Source organism: Nannobrachium achirus (genome assembly GCF_963921795.1).
Source record: "Nannobrachium achirus genome assembly, chromosome: 11".
In the NCBI taxonomy this organism is placed as follows: domain Eukaryota; kingdom Metazoa; phylum Chordata; class Actinopteri; order Myctophiformes; family Myctophidae; genus Nannobrachium; species Nannobrachium achirus.
The window spans coordinates 8,668,572-8,688,358 of record NC_137820.1 but is presented as its reverse complement, the minus strand read 5'-3'; the positions used below and the strand labels follow the sequence as shown (position 1 = coordinate 8,688,358).

The following is a 19,787-nucleotide window of genomic DNA, read 5'->3' as shown; positions in this document are numbered from 1 at the left end:
AGCCCGCCAAGAGCCATGGTATAACTCAGATATTGAGGAATCAATTAAACTCAGAGATAAAAAAATATGATGAAAAACGAAAGTGCTACGAATAGTCTACGAACAGATTGCAAGATATCTCGATGAGAATAATCTGATTTACGAGTTCCAATCTGGATTCCGAAAATCTCATTCCACTGACACATGCCTTCTCTATTTGACTGACCAAATCAAACGCGAAGCGGATGACGGCATATATAGCGGCATGGTCATGATGGACCTCCAGAAGGCATTTGACACCATAAATCACTCTATTCTGATTGAGAAACTAAAAGCTATCGGTCTTGACAGCGCAGCAGTGAGTTGGATACAGTCTTACCTGGTGGGAAGGGAACAGGTGGTGGAGGTGAACGGTTACGGTACCCTGTCCCCCCCCTCCCAGTAAGCTGTGGTCTTCCTCAAGGTAGCATACTGGGGCCTCTGTTGTTCCTAATATATGTAAACGTGTTGGTAAACGAAATGGCATCTGCTAATTGCGACTGCAACCTGTTCCTGTTCGCGGATGACTCGGCTCTCCTAGTCTCAGGCAAGGACCACTTGCAGGTTGAAAAGACACTTAACTCTGAACTAAGTAAGATCTGCACATGGCTTAACGACAACCAATTATCAATTCACCTGGGAAAAACTGAATCCATCCTCTTTGGATCAAATCATAACCTCAAACAAGTCGATAACTTTACAATCAAAGTGACAAGGTCATAACCAACAAACTCGTTTCCTACAGAGGATCGCCCCGATGGTCAATTTCAACACACTGAAGACCATAGCTGGTGCAATAATCCAGCCCCTCTTTGACTGAGTCCACGTATGGTATCGTGACGCCCCAGAAGCCCTAAAAACTAAACTCTAAACAGCCCAAAACAAACTAATTAGGGTCCTGCTTAACCTTCCCTATCAGACTCATCTCAACGCTACTCACCAGTTAAGAGTGGGGTGGCTCAGAGTAGATGACAGAGTCCAGCAACTTGCAATGGGCCTGGTGTACAAGATACACTACACCACTATGATACCCATGTACCTGTCAAAACACTTTATAAACGTTAAGGATGTCCATAATTACAACACCAGAGGCAGCGCCACAGATCATGTTCAACCCAGAGTCAAATCCAACAAAGGGTCAAACTTGGTCTTCTGCTATGCCACCAAAATGTGGAACGCCTTACCGAAGGCCATAAAGGAGTGTGGATCCCTGGCCCTGAAAAACCACTTACAGGCCTCAGGCCAGAAGCCAAAGAGTGGTCTTGCCTTAAGCTAGATGCAGAATAGATACACGTGGCTGAGAAGCATTCAGCTGCAGACTCGCATACCGGTCTTGACCACAGATATAAAAAGCTAGATACCTCATCCGCCGCTGCAGTTCATTGGCGCGACTGGTCAAACAGGACTGGCGGAAGTGCGGAACTGTGGAACATTGTGGATTCGTGGAAGGCACTCTGCCCCCTGCAGTGGGAAAGAGGGAGTCCCGCCAGTCCAGCACCAGCCCCGCATCTGACTGATTGGCCTACCGAGCGTCCCATTCTGTCACGCCAAAGGAAGCGTCCTTCAGAATTCAGGAAGCTTGCCATGCAGTCCTCATCATGGTCACCAGCACTTTCGTCTATAACATATTCGCCTACACGCATTTGGTCCTTTCGCCTGGCATTTTCGCCTTGGAGGAGAGTCTTTTCACCCAAGATTCTGAGCCATTTCGCCTACCCTCAATTCTGCCGTCAGACTGTCCATGTTTGCAAATTACCTCTTTGTCATTTAAATATTATAGTGACTGTGACAGTGGTGTCAAGTGCATCTAACAGTTTACTTGACATTTATTATTTACATCACATTTTATTCCTAAAAAATGGCAAAATAGTTTTTTATGCCTGTTGACAGGCAAGGTTGATTCTATAGGCTATTTAGGTGTAGCATATCTTATAGCCTATAGACCTATATAGGCTAATAGCCTACATATTTTGTATAGCCTAATGTTAAAACAATATTGTAACACCACTGTCACAGTCACTATAATATTTAAATGACAAAGAGATAATATGAAAACATGGACAGTCTGACAGCAGAATTGAGGGTAGGCGAAATGGCTCAGACAGGTAGGTGAAAAGACTCTCCTCCACGGCAAAAGTGCCCCGCGAAAAGACCTGGCGAAAATGTTATAGGCGATTATGCCTGACACCCTCATCATAGAGTGGTCCTCATTGACCAAAGCCCCCTGTCGGAAGAGGTGTCTACCTTTATGTCTATGTCTCGCCGTACCGCGAGATCTGGCAAGTTGCCAAAACAACAACTAGAGGTGGGATTTATGGCTCTTTGAAGTGAGCTGGATCTCTGGGATCCTTCCTTTTAAAGAGACGTTCAGCCGTCTCATTTTTACCTGAATTAGTGTGGGGATTAAGGGGAGCAAATGCTAATTTCGTGCAATTTTGACTTTTGCACAGATGTAGCCCAGGGCTTGCTCTAATGATTTAGCTAGGGCGCCCGAGTCTGCGACCTTCGGGGTCGCCACAGCGGCCAAATCAAGTTGAGCTCCCATTGACGTTCTATACAGGAGGAAAATACCCAGATTCTTTTTTTTTCTGGGTATTTAAGGAGGATCTGAGGGGTCTAACTAGTGGTTTGTCATGATGCTGAATCCATTGCAGGAATACTCACCCATACGTGTATTGTTTTCTGAGGCCATTTCTAGCCCACTGAATGTTTTTTTTTTGCCTGCAATGGATTCAGCATCATGACAAACCCCTAGTTAGACCCCTCAGATCCTCCTTAAATACCCAGAAAAAAAAAAATCTGGGTATTTTCCTCCTGTAGGCCTATAGAAAGTCAATGGGAGCCCAACTTGATTTGGCCGCACCCCGAAGGTCGCAGACTCGGGCGCCCTAGCTAAATCATTAGAGCAAGCCCTGGGCTACATCTGTGCAAAATTTCGCGCTTTAAGTCAAAATTGCACAAAATTAGCATTTGCTCCCCTTAATCCCCACACTAAATGAGACGGCTGACCGCGAGGCAACAACCGAGAGGCGAACCCGGGCCGCTACTAGTCAACCAAAGAGCTGAGCCAGTTACTTTGTAGATGTTGTACCCTATAAGCAGGGGTGCCCAACCAGTCGATCGCGGTCGACCGGTAGATCGCGGGCTGGTTACCAGTGGACCGCGAGATGATTTCAAATAAATAATTTATTAATTCGGGGGGGGAGGACATACATCGGGCGTTTCAGTGAAACGACTCCGAGCGAGTGGATGATGTTGACTGAACTCAACTCAACGTGTAGCAGAGCATGTGAGCGGAGTGGAGCGGCAACTAAAGCCGCTCCGCGCTCCAGAGGGCTCTTGTCCCGCTCGCTCATCGCTCCGCTCCCCGCCGCTCCGTCGCTCACGTTGATTTTCGCATTTCTCGCTCCGCGCTCGCTCCACGCTCCGCTCAGGGTCGTCAATCAGAGTCACCAGCCAAAATAAAAAAAGGATTTTGCTACCATATGCGAAACACTTTCTCCTTTGCTTTGCACAACAAGTGTTCCCAACACAAATGCCTGCGGTAACGTTACGTGAGCCTCGGCTTGATGGAGACCTGCGTTCACTGTTACAAAAGACGCCATCTAATCTAAGGCATTGTATTTTTTAATAAGACGGGCAATATTAAATCCAGCTGGTTATTGATTAATCACCACAACCGAGAGACGGAGGCGAGTCGTGGCGTGTGTTTTTCAATCAGTCTCACTTGAATTCGTATCCGTTGACTGGCTGGTGATATATAACTTAACTGACACAAGGTAGGCTATGTATTATAAACATAGCCTACGTGTGTGGATGAGTGAAATCGTGATAAAGGGAATTCTCTGTCTGTTCTCCTCTCCATCTCCGCGGTGCCAACAAGGCTTCACTGCACTAGTAGGCTACTGCGCACGGCTCTGTTTTGTTGGAAACATGCGGCGCGCGGCCCCAATAGGGTCGGCTTGGAGCGGAGCGGAGCGGAGGAATGGAGCGGAGGAAATTCCTCGCTCCAAAGCCGCTCAGACCCATTTGAATTTGGATCAACCTACCTGTGTGAGTCTGCTTTTTCTCACATGAAGTTCATCAAGTCAAAGTACAGAGCCACAATGACAGATGAGCACCTTGTGGCCTGCCTAAAACTTGCAACCAGCTCATACAACCCTGACTTTGACAAGCTAGCCTCCTCTTCCCAGTGCCAGGTTTCCCACTAAGGTAGAGAGACTGACATGGAATAAAGGACAAAAAAAAAACTATAAAAAAACTATTAAAAAAACTATAAAAAAAAGAAAAAGAAAAAAAACTAAACTGTGTTGTCAGTGCATAATATGCAGAGTGTGCAATAAATGGTCATGCTGTCTGTATGCCCAATGTGAGAAGTTGCAATCGTTTCATTCAATTACAATTCCTACTATACAGTATGATTACAGTACAGTACAGTGAGTACAATGTTATAATATCTATTAATATTTTCTGTTTTTTACATGTATATTGAATGGGTGTTACGGTACATTTTGGGCTGGTAGCCCTCAGCTAGGTGGCACATTTTCAAAGTAGACCTTGGGTCAAAAAAGGTTGGGCACCCCTGCTATAAGGCTATAGGCCTACATTTCCGCCTTTTGAAAATAGCAGATCTACAAGCTCACAATGTGTCGCAACGCGATGCATTGTGAGCTTGTAGATCTATTGTAGATCTCATCTCTCTAGTCTAGTGTATTCAAATATTTTTTTCTAAATTTTATTCATTGGAAAACTTAAAATGGGACATTCTGCATAGTGTTTACTTTCTACAATTGGTGTCTTTAAGTACATTTTGAAACCAGACTACTTGCTTTTACTCAAGTACATTTTAATTCCGAACTTCTACTTGTGGCAGACTATTTCTTCAAGCAGTATTGAATCAATACTGCATGTAGAAATAGTTTACTCAAGTAAAAGTATCAATACTATTGATACTTTTACTTGAGTAAATCATTTACTCTTCGTCTCGTCCACATCAAAAAAAGGAAAGGCTCCCTACTGCGAACCAGATCCCATCTTTCATTTCAAAGAGCCATTCAAAAGACTCGAATCGTTCGCTAACGTCCCACTTCTAACAACAACTCATTCCCAGTGGAATTTGAATGGAACTGAATGCTCTTTGGAGCGGCAGCAGTTGAGTTTATTGTTGAACTTTCTCCTCGTTTCAGGTAAAAGAGAGTCCTCTTATGTCTGTGCTTGTTTTCACTTGTTGCGGGCTCACATGATGCATACCAAGGATGCACAAGCTAGTTAACAATGTTGATATTATTGTGGTGGCTCACAGAGATAACTACTTCATAGTGTGCTATAGCATAGCTGCTAACGCTAGTGGTTACACTGCTAGCCCATGTCTAAAATGCATTATAAACATAGGCTATACTATACTTATAAGGCGTTATAATCGGCTTAATACTGTATAATTGTAGTTGTAAGAACTCATAAATAATCATAATGCTTTATAACATAATCCTAACACACTGTAAAGCATTTTAAAATCACTTTAAGGTAAAGCATTGTAATATTTCATGATGATAACTGCTGGACATTGTTTTGCAAGGACCATAGTGAAATAAAGTAATGACATTCAACATCACACTACACTGAATTCTAAGAGTGATGTGATTATAATGCATCATATACCTGTTGATCCCTACCACAATCATGTATTATGATTACAGTTTACTTGAACGTATAAGTCATTATAAAAGGCTTTATAATATGTTAATTTGCACTAGTGCTTATAACTTTAATTAAACAGTTTTGTAAGCTGATTATAAGCATTCTTATTCTGAAAAGCTTCATAATGTGTTGTGATTATTGTTATAAAGCAGTATTTATGTGTTTTTATATAAGTAGTAGGTTATAATGCATTATAAGTATATTTACGCATTATAGGCATGGGATACACTGATCAGCGCCGTCACTCACATTGATTTGTTAAAGGAAGGTGTTGTTTGGAGCAATGAGTATGAATGATGCATGATGTGGACAATTGGGTATAAATGCATATATGGGCAGTTGTTGATGGAAATGAGATAGCATGTGTTAAATGTCATGGGTTATTGTCATGTTGTAATATAGGACAGTCAGTGTTGCAACATATACAAATAAGAAAGGAAATACTAAAATGAAATGATATCCAAAATGACAGTATGTCACTCAGTTTGTAGTATGGACAATTGGACATTAATAGTGAAGCAGTAATTAAGAGCATCTGTGTGTTATTTCAGGGGGGGGGGGGGGGGGGGGATGGCAATCGTCATTATGCATCCAGCCATCCAGATAATAGCAAATGCAAAATGTGTGAGGTAGTAGGCAAAATTGAATCAGCAAAGTGTCTCTATAGCAGTAGTAACAGCAGAGTAAGATTGGGAATGTAAAAAAAAGGCTGTTTGAATGATTGTCTATTTTGGCTAATTAAAGGAGTTCGCTATAAACAATGTTGTCAATAATGCATAATGCCCTCGTTATTATCCACAATGAAAACTTTTATGACGCTGTAGTTGGCCATGAGCAAACACAGGTTGAGGCAAGTAGATGCCAACTCGTTCATTCTCTTGGCCCTGAGACTTATTGATGGTAACAGACTAACAGAGAAAGCTAAGCGGATAAGGAACTGTCGTCTAATGAAGGTGAAGGGAAGCTCATCACCTCTGTCATTGTGAGGTATTCTTGGGAGGAAGATTGTGTTACCCCTGTTTGTGCCTACTGCAACCTCAGACTCAATGACTCTGTCCGTCACTTGTATTACCACCATTCTGGTGCCATTCTTGAGAGTGTGGTCGGGACCTGCTTGCAGGTTTCTAATCAGCATGACTGGTGCGCCTACTTGCAACTCAGGGATTCCAGAGGGTGTCAGTGATACCTGATGACATCAGTAGGACTAAGTCTGTGGGTGTCAGTGTGACGTAAATCGCATACCGGTATGTGCCCATATATGGATGGAGAGCTACAGTATGTATCTGTCAGTTCTTGTCCCTTTATGGGCAGATTGGTTGGTTCACCGGTTCTACAAAGAAATATATATATATGTTGTACAACTGCACATTGTGCAAGTACAGTAATGGCACAGGAAGCAGCTAATAACATAGGCAAACATCTGAGTTATCCGTGTGCACAAGTTGGAGTATTTTGCAGACAGCAGTAAAACCTGACTTGTGTCCGTGATGTCTACCATATGATTGTAGATTTGACAATAAACAGCCATTTATGTGAAAGTCCAAGGAGCACTTTTTTTTCCAGTTATTAATATAATTTTAGGAGAACTCAAAGCCACAAACATACATACTTTATCTATTTGTAATAACATTGTTTCTATTCAATGTGTTGTATAGATGAGGAGGTATAGCCAAATGTTCCAGCCACCTCTGCTTCTAACTGTGAATAGAGACGCTCAGTCGTGGGGAGTCGCCAAACTCTTCTTCCAGGAGGATGAAGCAAAGGTATGATTATATTTTAACTTACTTATTCAACCAGCAGACCGTTTTGTTGAATACTACACATTTTCCTCTCTTTGCTTTTTTTAATAATATAATAATAATACCTACTTCGTCCCGAGGGGGAAATTAAGTATTTTCAGCCCGACCCAGCTGATTCACTGCCCACAAGGAGCGCATGAGCAATTAGGGGTTAAGAATCTTGCTCAGGGACACATCGACATTGCTACCCTGTACGGGAATCAAACCAGGGACAACCAGGTGCTCTGGTTCCCCAGGCGGGCTCCCTAACCATTTAGCTATTCCACTCCTTAATGGCTACATAGTACTGGCTTGGCATGCCATGAATGGGTTCCTATTTGCCATAAGGCTTTTCTTTTGCAATAGCTGAACAGAAATCTACCACTGCATTGTTTAAAACCCTACTTAAAGGAGTAGTTCACCCCCAAAATTCTATTGATTACTCACGCAGTGGAGACTTAAACCCCCATTCGGAATCAACTGGGGACATTTTATTGTAATCAAATTTTTGTCTTAGGAATGCAACAAAAAACAAAACAAAAAAAATTATTGAACTCAGGTCTCCAAGGCGTGAGTAATCAATTGGGGAAAAAAAGGTAATTTTGAGGGTGAACTACTCCTATAATGTTGTTTCATGATGTTTATTTTCCATAGGCCGCCACATGGAAGAGTCTACACTATCAAGAGTTGTACAACGTCGGTATGTATTGTTTTTTACTAGTGGTTTCCACAGACTACTGTAATTGAGAGGCCTGTGTTAACGGACAGACTCTTAGCCAAAACGCTCATGGACTTATGTCCAGGGGTGCCACAGAATACATGAGTCATTATGGAGATGAAGGACAATGTTCTATGTTTTACTAGCTCTCCCTCCCCTATGAAACTCAGAGATGAGGTTCCTCAATCCTCACTCTTGTCATCCACAATCGGTCCGCCGTTCAGGAACATGTCTTACCTTTTGTGAACATCCTATGCATCCTAGGTCCCATACCAAGTGTTTACTTCTTTAATGTGGAAGAAGATCTAAGCAGCATGCTGAAATAGAGAGTTTAAATCACTTGTTTTTGTCAACCAGTAGACAGTTTTCTCCGCCCAAACACTAGAGTAGGTGGCTGGTACACAGATGACTGGCCAGTCACGTGACTAGCATTCGTGCTTCCGTGAAATTGCACTGGGAAAAACTGGGTACAGGCTGACAAAAACAGCGATTTAAACTCTTTATTTCAACACGCTGTTTAGATTTTCTTCCACATTAAAGAAGTAAACACCTGAGAGACGGGTATGGGACCTTTACCTTTCGGATAGAATGTTCACAAAAGGTATAAAGTGTTCCTGAACGGCGGAGCTTCCCACAACATCCAGATCGTGGATGACAAGTGTGAGGAACCTCATCTCGGAGTTGTATAGCGGAGGGAGAGGTTCCGAAAGGAGCTAATGTTCTACCAAAGTTCAACACCTATTGAAGCTTGGAGATGTATTTTGGGTCACTGTCTTTGCTACACCCTCTTCCTTCAGTGTTACACTGACTGAACCTTCATTTTCAACCCATGTCAAATCAGAGTACTTCTTATTAAAGACCTTGTATTTCCTTCATTCCAGACCAGTATGTGGACTCCAAACTGGAGGTGAAGATGAGTTCTCCAGCAGCAGCAGCCAGTCCAGACGATATAAAAGAGGAATCTAAAGACCATTTGGACCTCAGTAAGTGTCATATGCTCTCTCTTGCTATCTTTTATTCTGTTCTTTTGTCGGGCTATCACCATATTCATGTTTCAGTATTTGATGATCTTGGCAAGATATCGCAATAATCATGTGATGATGATCTATAGTCATCGGGAGAGAATTCTCTGTCTCTCTCTCTCTCTCTCGCTCTCTCTCTCTTTCTCTTCCTCCCTCTCTCTTTATTTGATTATGTTCTGTTGTAAAAAGCTAGCAGATGTTTCAGTTTATGATTATCATAACAAAAACATCGCAATAGTGATCTTTTACAAGTCATAAAGATTTCACCGTTTTGAAAGTGTTCTCATTGTCACTTCCAAAAGTACAACTCCTTTGGGGGAAAATAAAAACCAGCATTGTGTTAAACAGAGATTTGCAACGTTATATATTGGCAGATTAGTCCTTAGGGTGGTTGTATTCCATTGGCTAACCTCACAAATCTTGCTGCTGTGTTTGCACATTGTTGTATTTCTCCCATTACATATGTTTTATTTCTTCTTTTCTCTCTCTCGTTGGTCATGTTTTCAAACTCACCTTGTAAATAATCTGTGGGAATAATTTGTCTCTGATGTGTTGGTATAGTAAGCAGGTGGTTAGAAATGATAGCTCTGTTTCCACCACACAAACCACTTCCCTTGGGAGTGGGGTCTTTCTGTGGCGGCCTTTCTCTATTGTGAGCCAGCTAACATCAGCTCACTTTGTTTTGTCTTTCTCATCATCCGATTGTTTTGGGGTCATTGTCAAAGTGCTTTTCTGCTTCCTCTCCTCTCTGCATACAACAAAGCTCTGCCGTATAATTTGATATGGTGATTTATTAATTCATGATTCATTGGTTCCTGTGTAAATGCACCGTAAAGCTTACTAGGATCTCCTTTTAGTTGACCTTGTACTAGTGATTTGTGCTGTCATGAAACTGTACTTTTTTCCATTGCAAACTGTTAATTAACTCTTCAATCAATCAATCAATCAATCAATCAATCAATCAATCAATCAATCAATATCAAACCGTAAGCCATGTTTGCTCTCTTGTGTTGTGGAAAATAACACTTGCACATGTTCCAGATGGTATCAGGTTATCATAGAAAACGTAGACACCTTGTGGCACTTGCATGTTACTACAAACTAACAAACAAACACACTGGAAGCGTCTGTCCTGGGTGCTGTGGTCTCCGACGGTATCGGTTGCAAGTGCAGCCGTGCACAGTCTGTGTCGCAGACTTATTTTCAAACATATTTTGGGGGGACATTTTATAGCCTTTATTGACAACGATAGTGGAGAGAGACAGGGAATGCAGAGATAAGGGGATAACATTCAGGTAGGCCTATAATGAATGGAATCGAACCAAGGATGTTTCTTTCACACAGAAAACAGAAGCAACAGTATATTTACGCATATCATGGCCAGGTAGTCAGCTATAAAATCCAAAGTAAAAGTAAGTAGTGCTTATTAAAAATGGGAGATAATATTGCACTCATTACAATTTGTTGCCCTCTCTGGCAGAGAGGGCAACAAATATAGAGCTGGACAATCAGTCATCAGAGAGATGAGGATCCTCAATCACATCTAAGCCAGGTGCCGAGGTGGAAGAGACATCTATCGTAGTTGTATGACCCTTCTTTGAGGGAGTTTGTAGAGCTTGTAGATCTGCTATTTTTGGCTTAAGTTCTCCCCAGAATAGGGATGCTAGGCTTGAAGTGGTCAATGTAAAACAACAGATGAGCCTTTCAAATATTCAATAGGATTTGTGTCAATATCAGGCAACATCCTCATCCATGTCACGTGCATATACACCCCTTCAATTAAGGATTATGATGAGGGATCATTATGAAGTTGATGGACGATGTTCAAGCATATATACCTAAGTTCAACACCTCTTGAAGCATGGAGATGTATTTTGGGTCACTGACCTGTCTTTGCTGAACCCTCTTCCTTCAGTGTTACATTGAACCTTCATCTTCAACTCATGTCAAAATCTACAACCCATATCAGAGTCCTTCTAATTAAAGACCTTCTATTCCTTCATTCCAGACCAGTCTGTGGATTCCAAACTGCAGGTGAAGATGAGTTCTCCAGCAGCAGCCACGACTGTTTCTATTAAAGAGGAATCTAAAGACGATTTGAACCTCCGTAAGTGTCCTGCTCTCTCTCTCTCTCTCTCTCTCTCTCTCTATCTCTCTCTCTCTCTCTCTCTCTCTCTCTCTCTCTCTTTTCCGTTGTTTCACCACATCAACAGTTCAATTGTGTACAATTATTGTGGCAAAAATGTCAATGATAAAGATAACGATTTCTCTAGTCAGTCAACCGTTTAGTTGTTCACTTTAGTTCTACTATTGTGCTAGTGTGAATTTAATTGAAGGTAATAAAAGGTCCTACTACAAACTGTGAGTAGTATATTGCCTCATGCCGAGCCAATGCTGAAACGTTGTTGAAAATGAACCAAATTAAATGAACCATAACCATATTTTATTCTTTCATTCCAGTGGTGGGGTTAGGTAAATATTTGAAGTCCAAACGGCGGGTGAAGATGAGTTTTCCAGACATGCACGCTGTTGACCAGGAATCTAAAGACCATCTGGACCTCAGTAAGAATCATGCTCTCTGTCTTTCCTATCAGCTTCTTATTATCAACATTTTAGTATTTGATTGTCATGGCAATAATGGCATTAAATCTATAGACACCAGTAAAAATACATCACTAAAAAAACAATACAAAACAATAAGGAAATTCTATGCAGACAATACGCTGTAGGCATACTGTAATACAGCACAGAACATATAATAATTTATTGTAATTAGTTTAATGTACAATTGTGAAACCTAAAATACCAACTTCCGATTGTATTTGATTTATTGTGCAGCCCTAGTCCTTATACTGACCAGCTCAGTGTGGCCTTGTGGTTATGACCCAGTGCCTCCCTGCTGACTCAGCACCAAGGATTGGTTTGGGGGTAAGTCCCTGCGACATACCGGTACTAGCGTCATGTCCAGGGGGTGTACTTGTACATCAAGCTGCCTCACGCTACAGAATCTTCATGGTTTGGCAAGGCTTACTACTAATGAAGCACAGAGTTAGTTTATTCAGGACACATGAGTCTCGCCCGCCTCAGCTGTAATCAGATGTCAGTCAGCTCCTTTTCCTACTCCTCATTCACAGATCTGCTGATCATTACATCACACTGCTATAATCCAATCAGAGCTTACGCTCAGTAGGGAGCCTCAAATTTAAATACGGGTTGCATTCACTATAGCTCTGCTTGTCTTCAATCCGAAGCCTCGGATCTGCTGCTGCTGCTTAGCTGCCTCCTCCACCCCAGCCTCCACCTTCTGATCAGAGTCTGCAGTCTGGCAAAGGCTCAAATACTTATGTCTGCTGATTCAAGCTAATATGTCAATATATTGCTATTGTGCTACTATTGTATCGCTATGGGTGTTTTTGCTTAGCATTTCCTGATTTTGCATAGCAAGCCACTAGTCCTTATTCTATTATATTTTATTCCAGACCAGTCTGTGGAATCCAAACCGGAGGTGAAGATGAGTTCTCCAGCACCAGCCAGTACAGACGATATAAAAGAGGAATCTAAAGACCATTTGGACCTCAGTAAGTTTCGAGCTCTCTCTTGCTTTCTTTTATTCTGTTCTTTTTTTTTCAGTATTTGATGTGATCATGGCAAGCCAAGATCACAATAATGATGTGATGAGGATGACAGACTAAATAATGTATAGGCTCATTTTCCTACTACTATATTGATCCAAATTACTTGCCATGGCGTCTATTTTGCTATTTTTTTTTGCTCTCCGTTACTATGTCAGGTTGTTGCGTGCAGGTGAAACCATGTTGCTAATAACAGAGTACACAGTCCCGACCCATAAAATGTTAACCACTCAAATTGAACTAGCTAGGCGACTCCTTTCCTAAAGTTAGCTCTACACTAATACCTGACCAACTCACAAACCAACTATGTTTGAATATCAAACTTCCAGGACCTTTATTCTTATAGTCACCATTATAGTGGATCAAACTTTTACACCGCATAGCGACTGCGACTCTCTGCAATAGTCCAATGCGATTGAAATGGTGTTTCGATTAAACTGAAAAATACTGCTGCGTTCTTATTAGTGGTACTTAACTCTCCCAACGCTTTGAACGTTCACGTTCGCCCGATTTCGCAAGACCTCTCCGCCAATACGGCGCTCGTTCGGTTCGTTCGTCTGATGACTGTAAGCTGATGAGGGGTCGCGCGGCCGTCTACTGTAAACACATTTTCCGCGGTGATGGTGTAAAAAATCCATTATGCGTTAGATCAACGGAGAACAATTCACTTCCTTGTTGATTCCCTCTGGCTGTAAGGCTCTGTGGCCAGTGACTGGTCTTCTTCTTCTTCAACACATAACAGGCAAATTCACATTCATTCTCGCATGACGCCGCCCTCTGCTGCCTGGCAGACCAAAGTGCACTATTGCACAACCCAAAAAAATAAAAATAAATAAATGTCTGTCTGTCTATCTACTATAACGTCGCAAAGGTAAGCCGCTTTTTGATGGCACCAGACCCAATAAATAAATAAATAATCTGGCAGTAGGAGAGTTAACGTTGGTGGATGATAACTACAAGTGTTTTGTTTTTGTTTTGTTTTTTCCTCCAATTCTGCAGAACCCCTCAGAGAGATGTCAGTGGTATCAAGAGAGACGGCCTCTGAAACACTGGCAGAGGAAGAAAACGAGATGGATGAGGAATGTGGAATGATTGATTTAAACGCTTTTGTAAAGTTGTACAGGATAGGTATGTACTGTCTTCAGTGCTGGAATAAGTACAGTACTGAAGTAAAACTTGCAACATCACAACATAAACATTGTGCAGCTCTAGTTCTCATTCTATTCCTTCATTCCAGACCAGTATTTGGAGTACAAACGGCAGGTGAAGATGAGTTCTCAAACACCAGCTGAATCTGATACAGTTGATGTTAAAGACCACTTGGAACTCCTCAGTAAGTGTCATGCTCTCTCTCACTTTCATTTATGCTGTTCTTTTTTCCACTATAAGACACCAAATCAGAACATGGCAACGTCATCATTAACAGGCAATGAGGGACCAGTATTCCTGGTGATGCCGTTGGTGATGTCATTGGTCTTAATATCAGTTCTTTTTTGGAAGGGTGTGATGCCAGTGGTGAGCGCACCTCGTGGCGTATTCTGCTTGCACACAAGTAGGCCACACACGTAGGCCATGCCATACATGGCCTACTTGTGCGCAAGGCGCAGGTTGGCTGGCACCTCGACAGAGTGCATCAACTGTATTGTATACTCCCTTTAGCTCGATGAAGTCTGTCATGGAATGTTGTCTCCTTTCCACAGTGAGAGATGTGGACAGCTCTGTCATCCTGTGGCAGTTCCTTCTCCAGCTCCTATTGGATGCCAGTAAGGAGCAGCTGATCTGTTGGACCAATGAGGAAGGGGGGGAGTTCAAGCTGCTCCAGGCAGAGCAGGTGGCCAGGCTGTGGGGAGCCGTGAAGAACAAGCCCAACATGAACTATGACAAGCTCAGCAGGGTCCTCAGACAGTACTATGTCAAGGTAGCTGAAAATACTGTTCCTACGAAATAGTGTAGGCTCGCATGGAACACCATGTAAATCGTCCTCCGTCATGCACTGGGATTAATTCACCTTTTAATGGCCAAGCTGCATATCCGGTACCATTTAAACCCTCTATTGGTAAAACGTACTTATAATATACGTACTTGATACGTATTTTTTCCCTCTCTACTAAATCTCTTTGCCAAAGAATAGCCGATCTACAAGCTCACAATGCGTCGCGTTGTGACATGTTGTGAGATTGTAGATCTGCTGTTTTTTGGCTAATGTTCCGCCCCAGGATAATGGATGTTGGGGATATTTTCATGATCACGATAATATCGTAAATCGCGATTTGTGGCATGACATTTTCATATTGCCCCATCCCTACAATCAGCACTGTCTGTGACATTACATTACAAAATGTGAATAGTGACTACTGTCGCTTTATCCGACTCCTATTTTCATTTAGTTTAAGGGGCAAGGTGCAGACACGTTGTATTATATTATCTTATTTCCTTTTTTCTCAGTAAGACTCTGCCTTAAAATCTTTGTAATATTTGGGGGAAAACAGAGAAGCTTGGTCAGTCGCTGCATATGCCAGTGGTCAATTATGTGCATTGACCATTGGCCTTTGAATTCTCTCCTGCTTGTTTGGCAGCAGTAGGCTAATCATTACATTAAAAAGAACAAAGAAAAATTGGTTGACAGGTTCTACACCTTCACCATATCTGGAACATTGACAGGATGTCACGAGGACCAAGGTTTGGAATAACCTGGTGCTGTTAAATCCCCCAACTAGGCCTACTTCTTCTGCTTACATAGAGCTGCATGCCCTAGTAAGCAGCAGAATTGTGGGGTTTGGCTTGCAAAGTTGCAAGCCAAACCCCCAAATCAACCCTCCAGTTTAAGGCAACACAGAAGGGGAGGAACCTTTTTCTTATTACCACATAACAACTATTAATTACATCGTTCATTGTTGAAAATGGGTGGTTCTCCCCTGTCGTGTTTTATGTGAGTGACTGAATTACATAAAGATAGTTATGATGATGGATATTTTTGCCCTAATTGGAAGTACATCTTCACATACCAGTATTTTAACTCTGCCTGTCATCATATACTGTAATCCCTCTCATTTCTTCCATTAGAACATCATCAAGAAAGTGAGTGGTCAGACTTTCGTGTATCGCTTCGTTTCCTACCCAGACATCATTAAAGGGGAGGCTGCTGCTGCTGCCGCCGCCGCGGCTGCTGCTGCTGCGCGGACAGAGGGAGGAGATGTGGTCGAGGGAGGCACCCCGCTGGACAGCACCACACCAGAAGTGGAGTCTGGGGACAGGGGTAAGGCTGGGGGCAGCACAGAGCACAGTGCTGAACCTGAACTTCATACAACATAGTGTGGAGAAAACCAGCATCGCATTGTATTGCTGGTGTTGGTTCACTGTGTTTTATCAAGTTCAGAGTCAACACAGCCATCTACCTGGGGATTTTAGAGCACTTTATGCTTCCGTACATTAACAAGCTTTATGGAGATCATGATTTCCTTTAGCCAGAAGCACTTGGCACCTGCCCACAGAGCCAAAAATACTAGTAACTGGTGTACTGACCATGGTATTACTGTGCTTAACTGACCAGCCAGCTGGCCTGCCGTGAACCCCACAGAGAATCTGTGTTGTGTCAAGAGGAAGATGAGAGACACCAGACAGATGAGCTCGAGGCCTCTATCAAAGCAAACCTTGGCTTCCATAACACCTCAGTGGTACCACAGACTGACCACCTTCATGCCACACCCCATTGATGAAGACACTTGTTTAAAAGTATTCCAGACCAAGTACTGAGAGTATTAATTAACATAACCTTTCAGAAGGTCAACATTTTGCTGTTGACATCCTTCTTGAGTGGTCGCATGTAATATTCTAATATTTGATTTTGATTTTTTCATGAGCTGTATGTCATAAAAATCTAAATTAAAACAAAAAAAAGGTTTTGAATATTTCACTGCATGCACAATGAATCTAGAATATATGAAAGTTTAAAAATAAATATATTACAGGAGAAAATGAACTTTTACACAATATTATTTTTTTTTTATTGATCTGCATGGTGAGTTGAGCTTCAAACTTAGTATCCTACAGACGAGATACCAACCCTCCTTTTGGTGTGTCAGCCAAGCTAAGAAATCTAAGAAAAGTAGAAACTGCTTAAAATGTAGGCTACAGTACATGTTTCTTAACATGCCGATTGCTTATAAATCTATAAAACATTTGATATCTCTGGCGTCAAATGTGTGGTCGGCCACGTAACTTAATCCACAGCCTGTACTTTTCCAAGGCAGATGTTGGCTTCGGAAAAGGAATATTAAATAATGCTCCCTTGTTGCTCCGACCCACAGGTTGAGAACCACTGGTCTAGTCTAAAGTCTCTCATTGAATGAAACTGGTATCCCGTCCTGAAAATGTATTTTCTGTTTACTAAAGAGCTGGAGAGAGGTCTTCTGCGAAACATACAGCCAGAGTTAGGAGCCAGAGCCGGAGGATGTGCACGAACCTGGGGACGGGAACCGGAACCGGAACCATCACATTTGGAACCAGAACCGGAACCATCACATTTGGAACTGGAACCGGTTCATCACACTGTCAGAGCTGGTATGTGGACTGACTTCATGTCTGCTATACAATTACAATACTGGTGGTTCTCAATCCTTTTCATTTCAAGGATCACCAATAGTTACAGACTAGTGGTAGGCTAAACAGTTCATTTCAGTGAATGAGTGAATTTCATTCACGTTCATGGCAATGATCCGTTCAAATGATTCCGGGGGAGGGGGAGGGAGTTATGTTCGAAAGTGTGAATGTAACAATTTCAGGAAGTAAACGAGTGTGTTCACGTTCACAGCAATGCACTACATTATTTATTTTGAACGAATCCCAGCAAGGGATTAAGGCAAGCTTGCCTTAAAGCTAGAGGCAAGCTAGAGGCAGCCTTTTAGGGAATGAATTGGACGTGTTAACAGTGTGAGTGAGGCCTGCCTATGACTAAACCTAAATCAAAATGTGCTGTCAGAATCAGTGGAGTCCAGCCTGCAGATGAAGATGAGTTCTCCAGCACCAGCCAGCACCGTTTGTCCAGAGCCCTCAGGAGGGGAGAAGAGACGGAGGCGATTACCCCAGCACTTCCAGAACTTTGATTTGGGTGAGTTGTAGGCATGGGACCATATGAAAATGTCATGTCATTTACGATATTATCGCGATAATCAAAATATCCCCAACATCCATTATCCTGGATTTGTAATTCTTTTAAATTTAAATGTAATTTAGTTAATATCTTGGATTGGTGTATGTTACAGAATATAAACCGGGTTTAGTCACTTTATTTACACGTTAGTTACAGCCAGATGAATGAATTGGGCCCAGTGTATTTGGAATCTCATTTTCCAAGAAGAAACACATGATCTCTGCGTTTTGACTCATATGGATATGAAGAATTAACTGACGGCCAGAAAGCACTAATGTTAACGCCACCGAATTTGTTGAATGTTTGCCAGAAACAGACTGTGTGACTGACTATCGTAAACAATACAGAGCGCCAACCTGAAAATGTATTTTCTGTTTACTAAAGAGCTGAAGAGAGGTCTTCTGCGAAACCCACGGCCAGAGTTGGGAGGATGTGCACGGACCGCTGGGAAGCCAGAGCCTGAGGAACCGGAACCGGTACCATCACATTTGGAACTGGAACCAGTTCAACACACTGTCAGAGCTGGTATGTGGACTGACTTCATGTCTGTTATACAATTAAAATACAGGTGGTTCTCAATCCTTTTCATTTCAAGGATCACCAACAGTTACAGGCTAGTGGTGGGCTAAACAGTTCATTTCAGTGAACAAACGATTTCATTCACGTTCACAGCAATGATCCGTTCAAATGATTCTCGGGGAGGGGGCGGTGATTATGGTCAAAAGTGTGAATGTAACTGTTTCAGGAAGTAAATGAGTTTGTTCACGGCAATGAACTACATTATTTATTTTGAACAAATCCCAACAAGGGATTAAGGCAAGCTTGCCTTAAAGCTAGAGGCAAGCTAGAGGCAGTCGTTTAGGGAATGAAGTGGACATGTTAACAGTGTGAGTGAGGCCTGCCTATGACTAAAACTAAATCAATATTTACTGTCAGAATCAGTGGAGTCCAGCCTGCAGATGAAGATGAGTTCTCCAGCACCAGCCAGCACCGTTAATCCAGAGCCCTCAGGAGGGGAGAAGAGACGGAGGCGATTACCCCAGCACTTCCAGAACTTTGATTTGCGTGAGTCGTAGGGATGGGACCATATGAAAATGTCATGTCATTTACGATATTATCGCGATAATCAAAGTATCCCCAACGGCGGAACATTTGCCAAAAAATAGCAGATCTGTTGAAAGTGAAAAAGTATGTTATTTCCAGGTCCGTGTCTACCAATTATAGACGGTTTAAATGGTACCGGATATGCAGCTCGCCAAATCAAAGGTGAATTGATCCCAGTGCATGACGCAGGATCATTTCACGATAAATTTAAATCTCAACGATACAATTATTGTGAGTGTTCTTTTTACATGATAAACAACAATAACAATTATCGTCTCATCCCTAGTGAGTTGGTTACTGGGGATATTGGATACCCTCATGGGTTGTGCTTGAGTTACATTCACCAAAACAATTAAATGAGTCTCTCAATTTGTAATTCATTTAAATGTAAATGTAATCGAGTTAATACTGTGATTCGGTGTATGTTACAGAATATACACCGGATTTAGTCACTTTATTTACACGTTATGTACAACCAATTTAATTAATCGGGCCCAACGTATATGGAATCTCATTTTCCAAAAAGAAACACATGATCTCTGCGGTTTGACTCGTATGGATATGGAGAATTAACTGACAGCGAGATTACAGCGCTAATGTTACCGTCGCTGAATTAGTTTAATGTTTGACAGAAACAGAGTGTATCAAATATGAGTGACTGACTATCGT

General features: G+C 42.0%; 2 protein-coding genes across 2 annotated transcripts; both read left to right on the top strand.

The window, feature by feature from the left end:
* Nucleotides 1-5,153: 5,153 nt before the first annotated feature.
* LOC308293742 (uncharacterized protein) lies at nucleotides 5,154-14,198 on the top strand. Its single transcript, XM_080736358.1, has 10 exons — nucleotides 5,154-5,204; nucleotides 7,371-7,478; nucleotides 8,148-8,193; nucleotides 9,093-9,194; nucleotides 11,242-11,340; nucleotides 11,694-11,795; nucleotides 12,072-12,161; nucleotides 12,713-12,811; nucleotides 13,865-13,993; nucleotides 14,103-14,198. Exons 2-7 carry the CDS (start codon nucleotides 7,371-7,373, stop codon nucleotides 12,134-12,136), a joined length of 522 nt encoding a protein of 173 aa, XP_080592484.1. The 5' UTR covers nucleotides 5,154-5,204; the 3' UTR covers nucleotides 12,137-12,161; nucleotides 12,713-12,811; nucleotides 13,865-13,993; nucleotides 14,103-14,198.
* LOC308294108 (uncharacterized protein) lies at nucleotides 12,745-19,090 on the top strand (the record flags this gene model as incomplete). The annotated part of the gene is made up of 8 exons (XM_080736832.1): nucleotides 12,745-12,811; nucleotides 14,103-14,198; nucleotides 14,566-14,783; nucleotides 15,929-16,121; nucleotides 17,258-17,425; nucleotides 17,844-17,972; nucleotides 18,399-18,539; nucleotides 18,951-19,090. The coding sequence occupies 8 exons, from the start codon at nucleotides 12,745-12,747 to the stop codon at nucleotides 19,088-19,090; spliced, it is 1,152 nt and encodes a 383-aa protein (XP_080592958.1).
* Nucleotides 19,091-19,787: the final 697 nt, after the last annotated feature.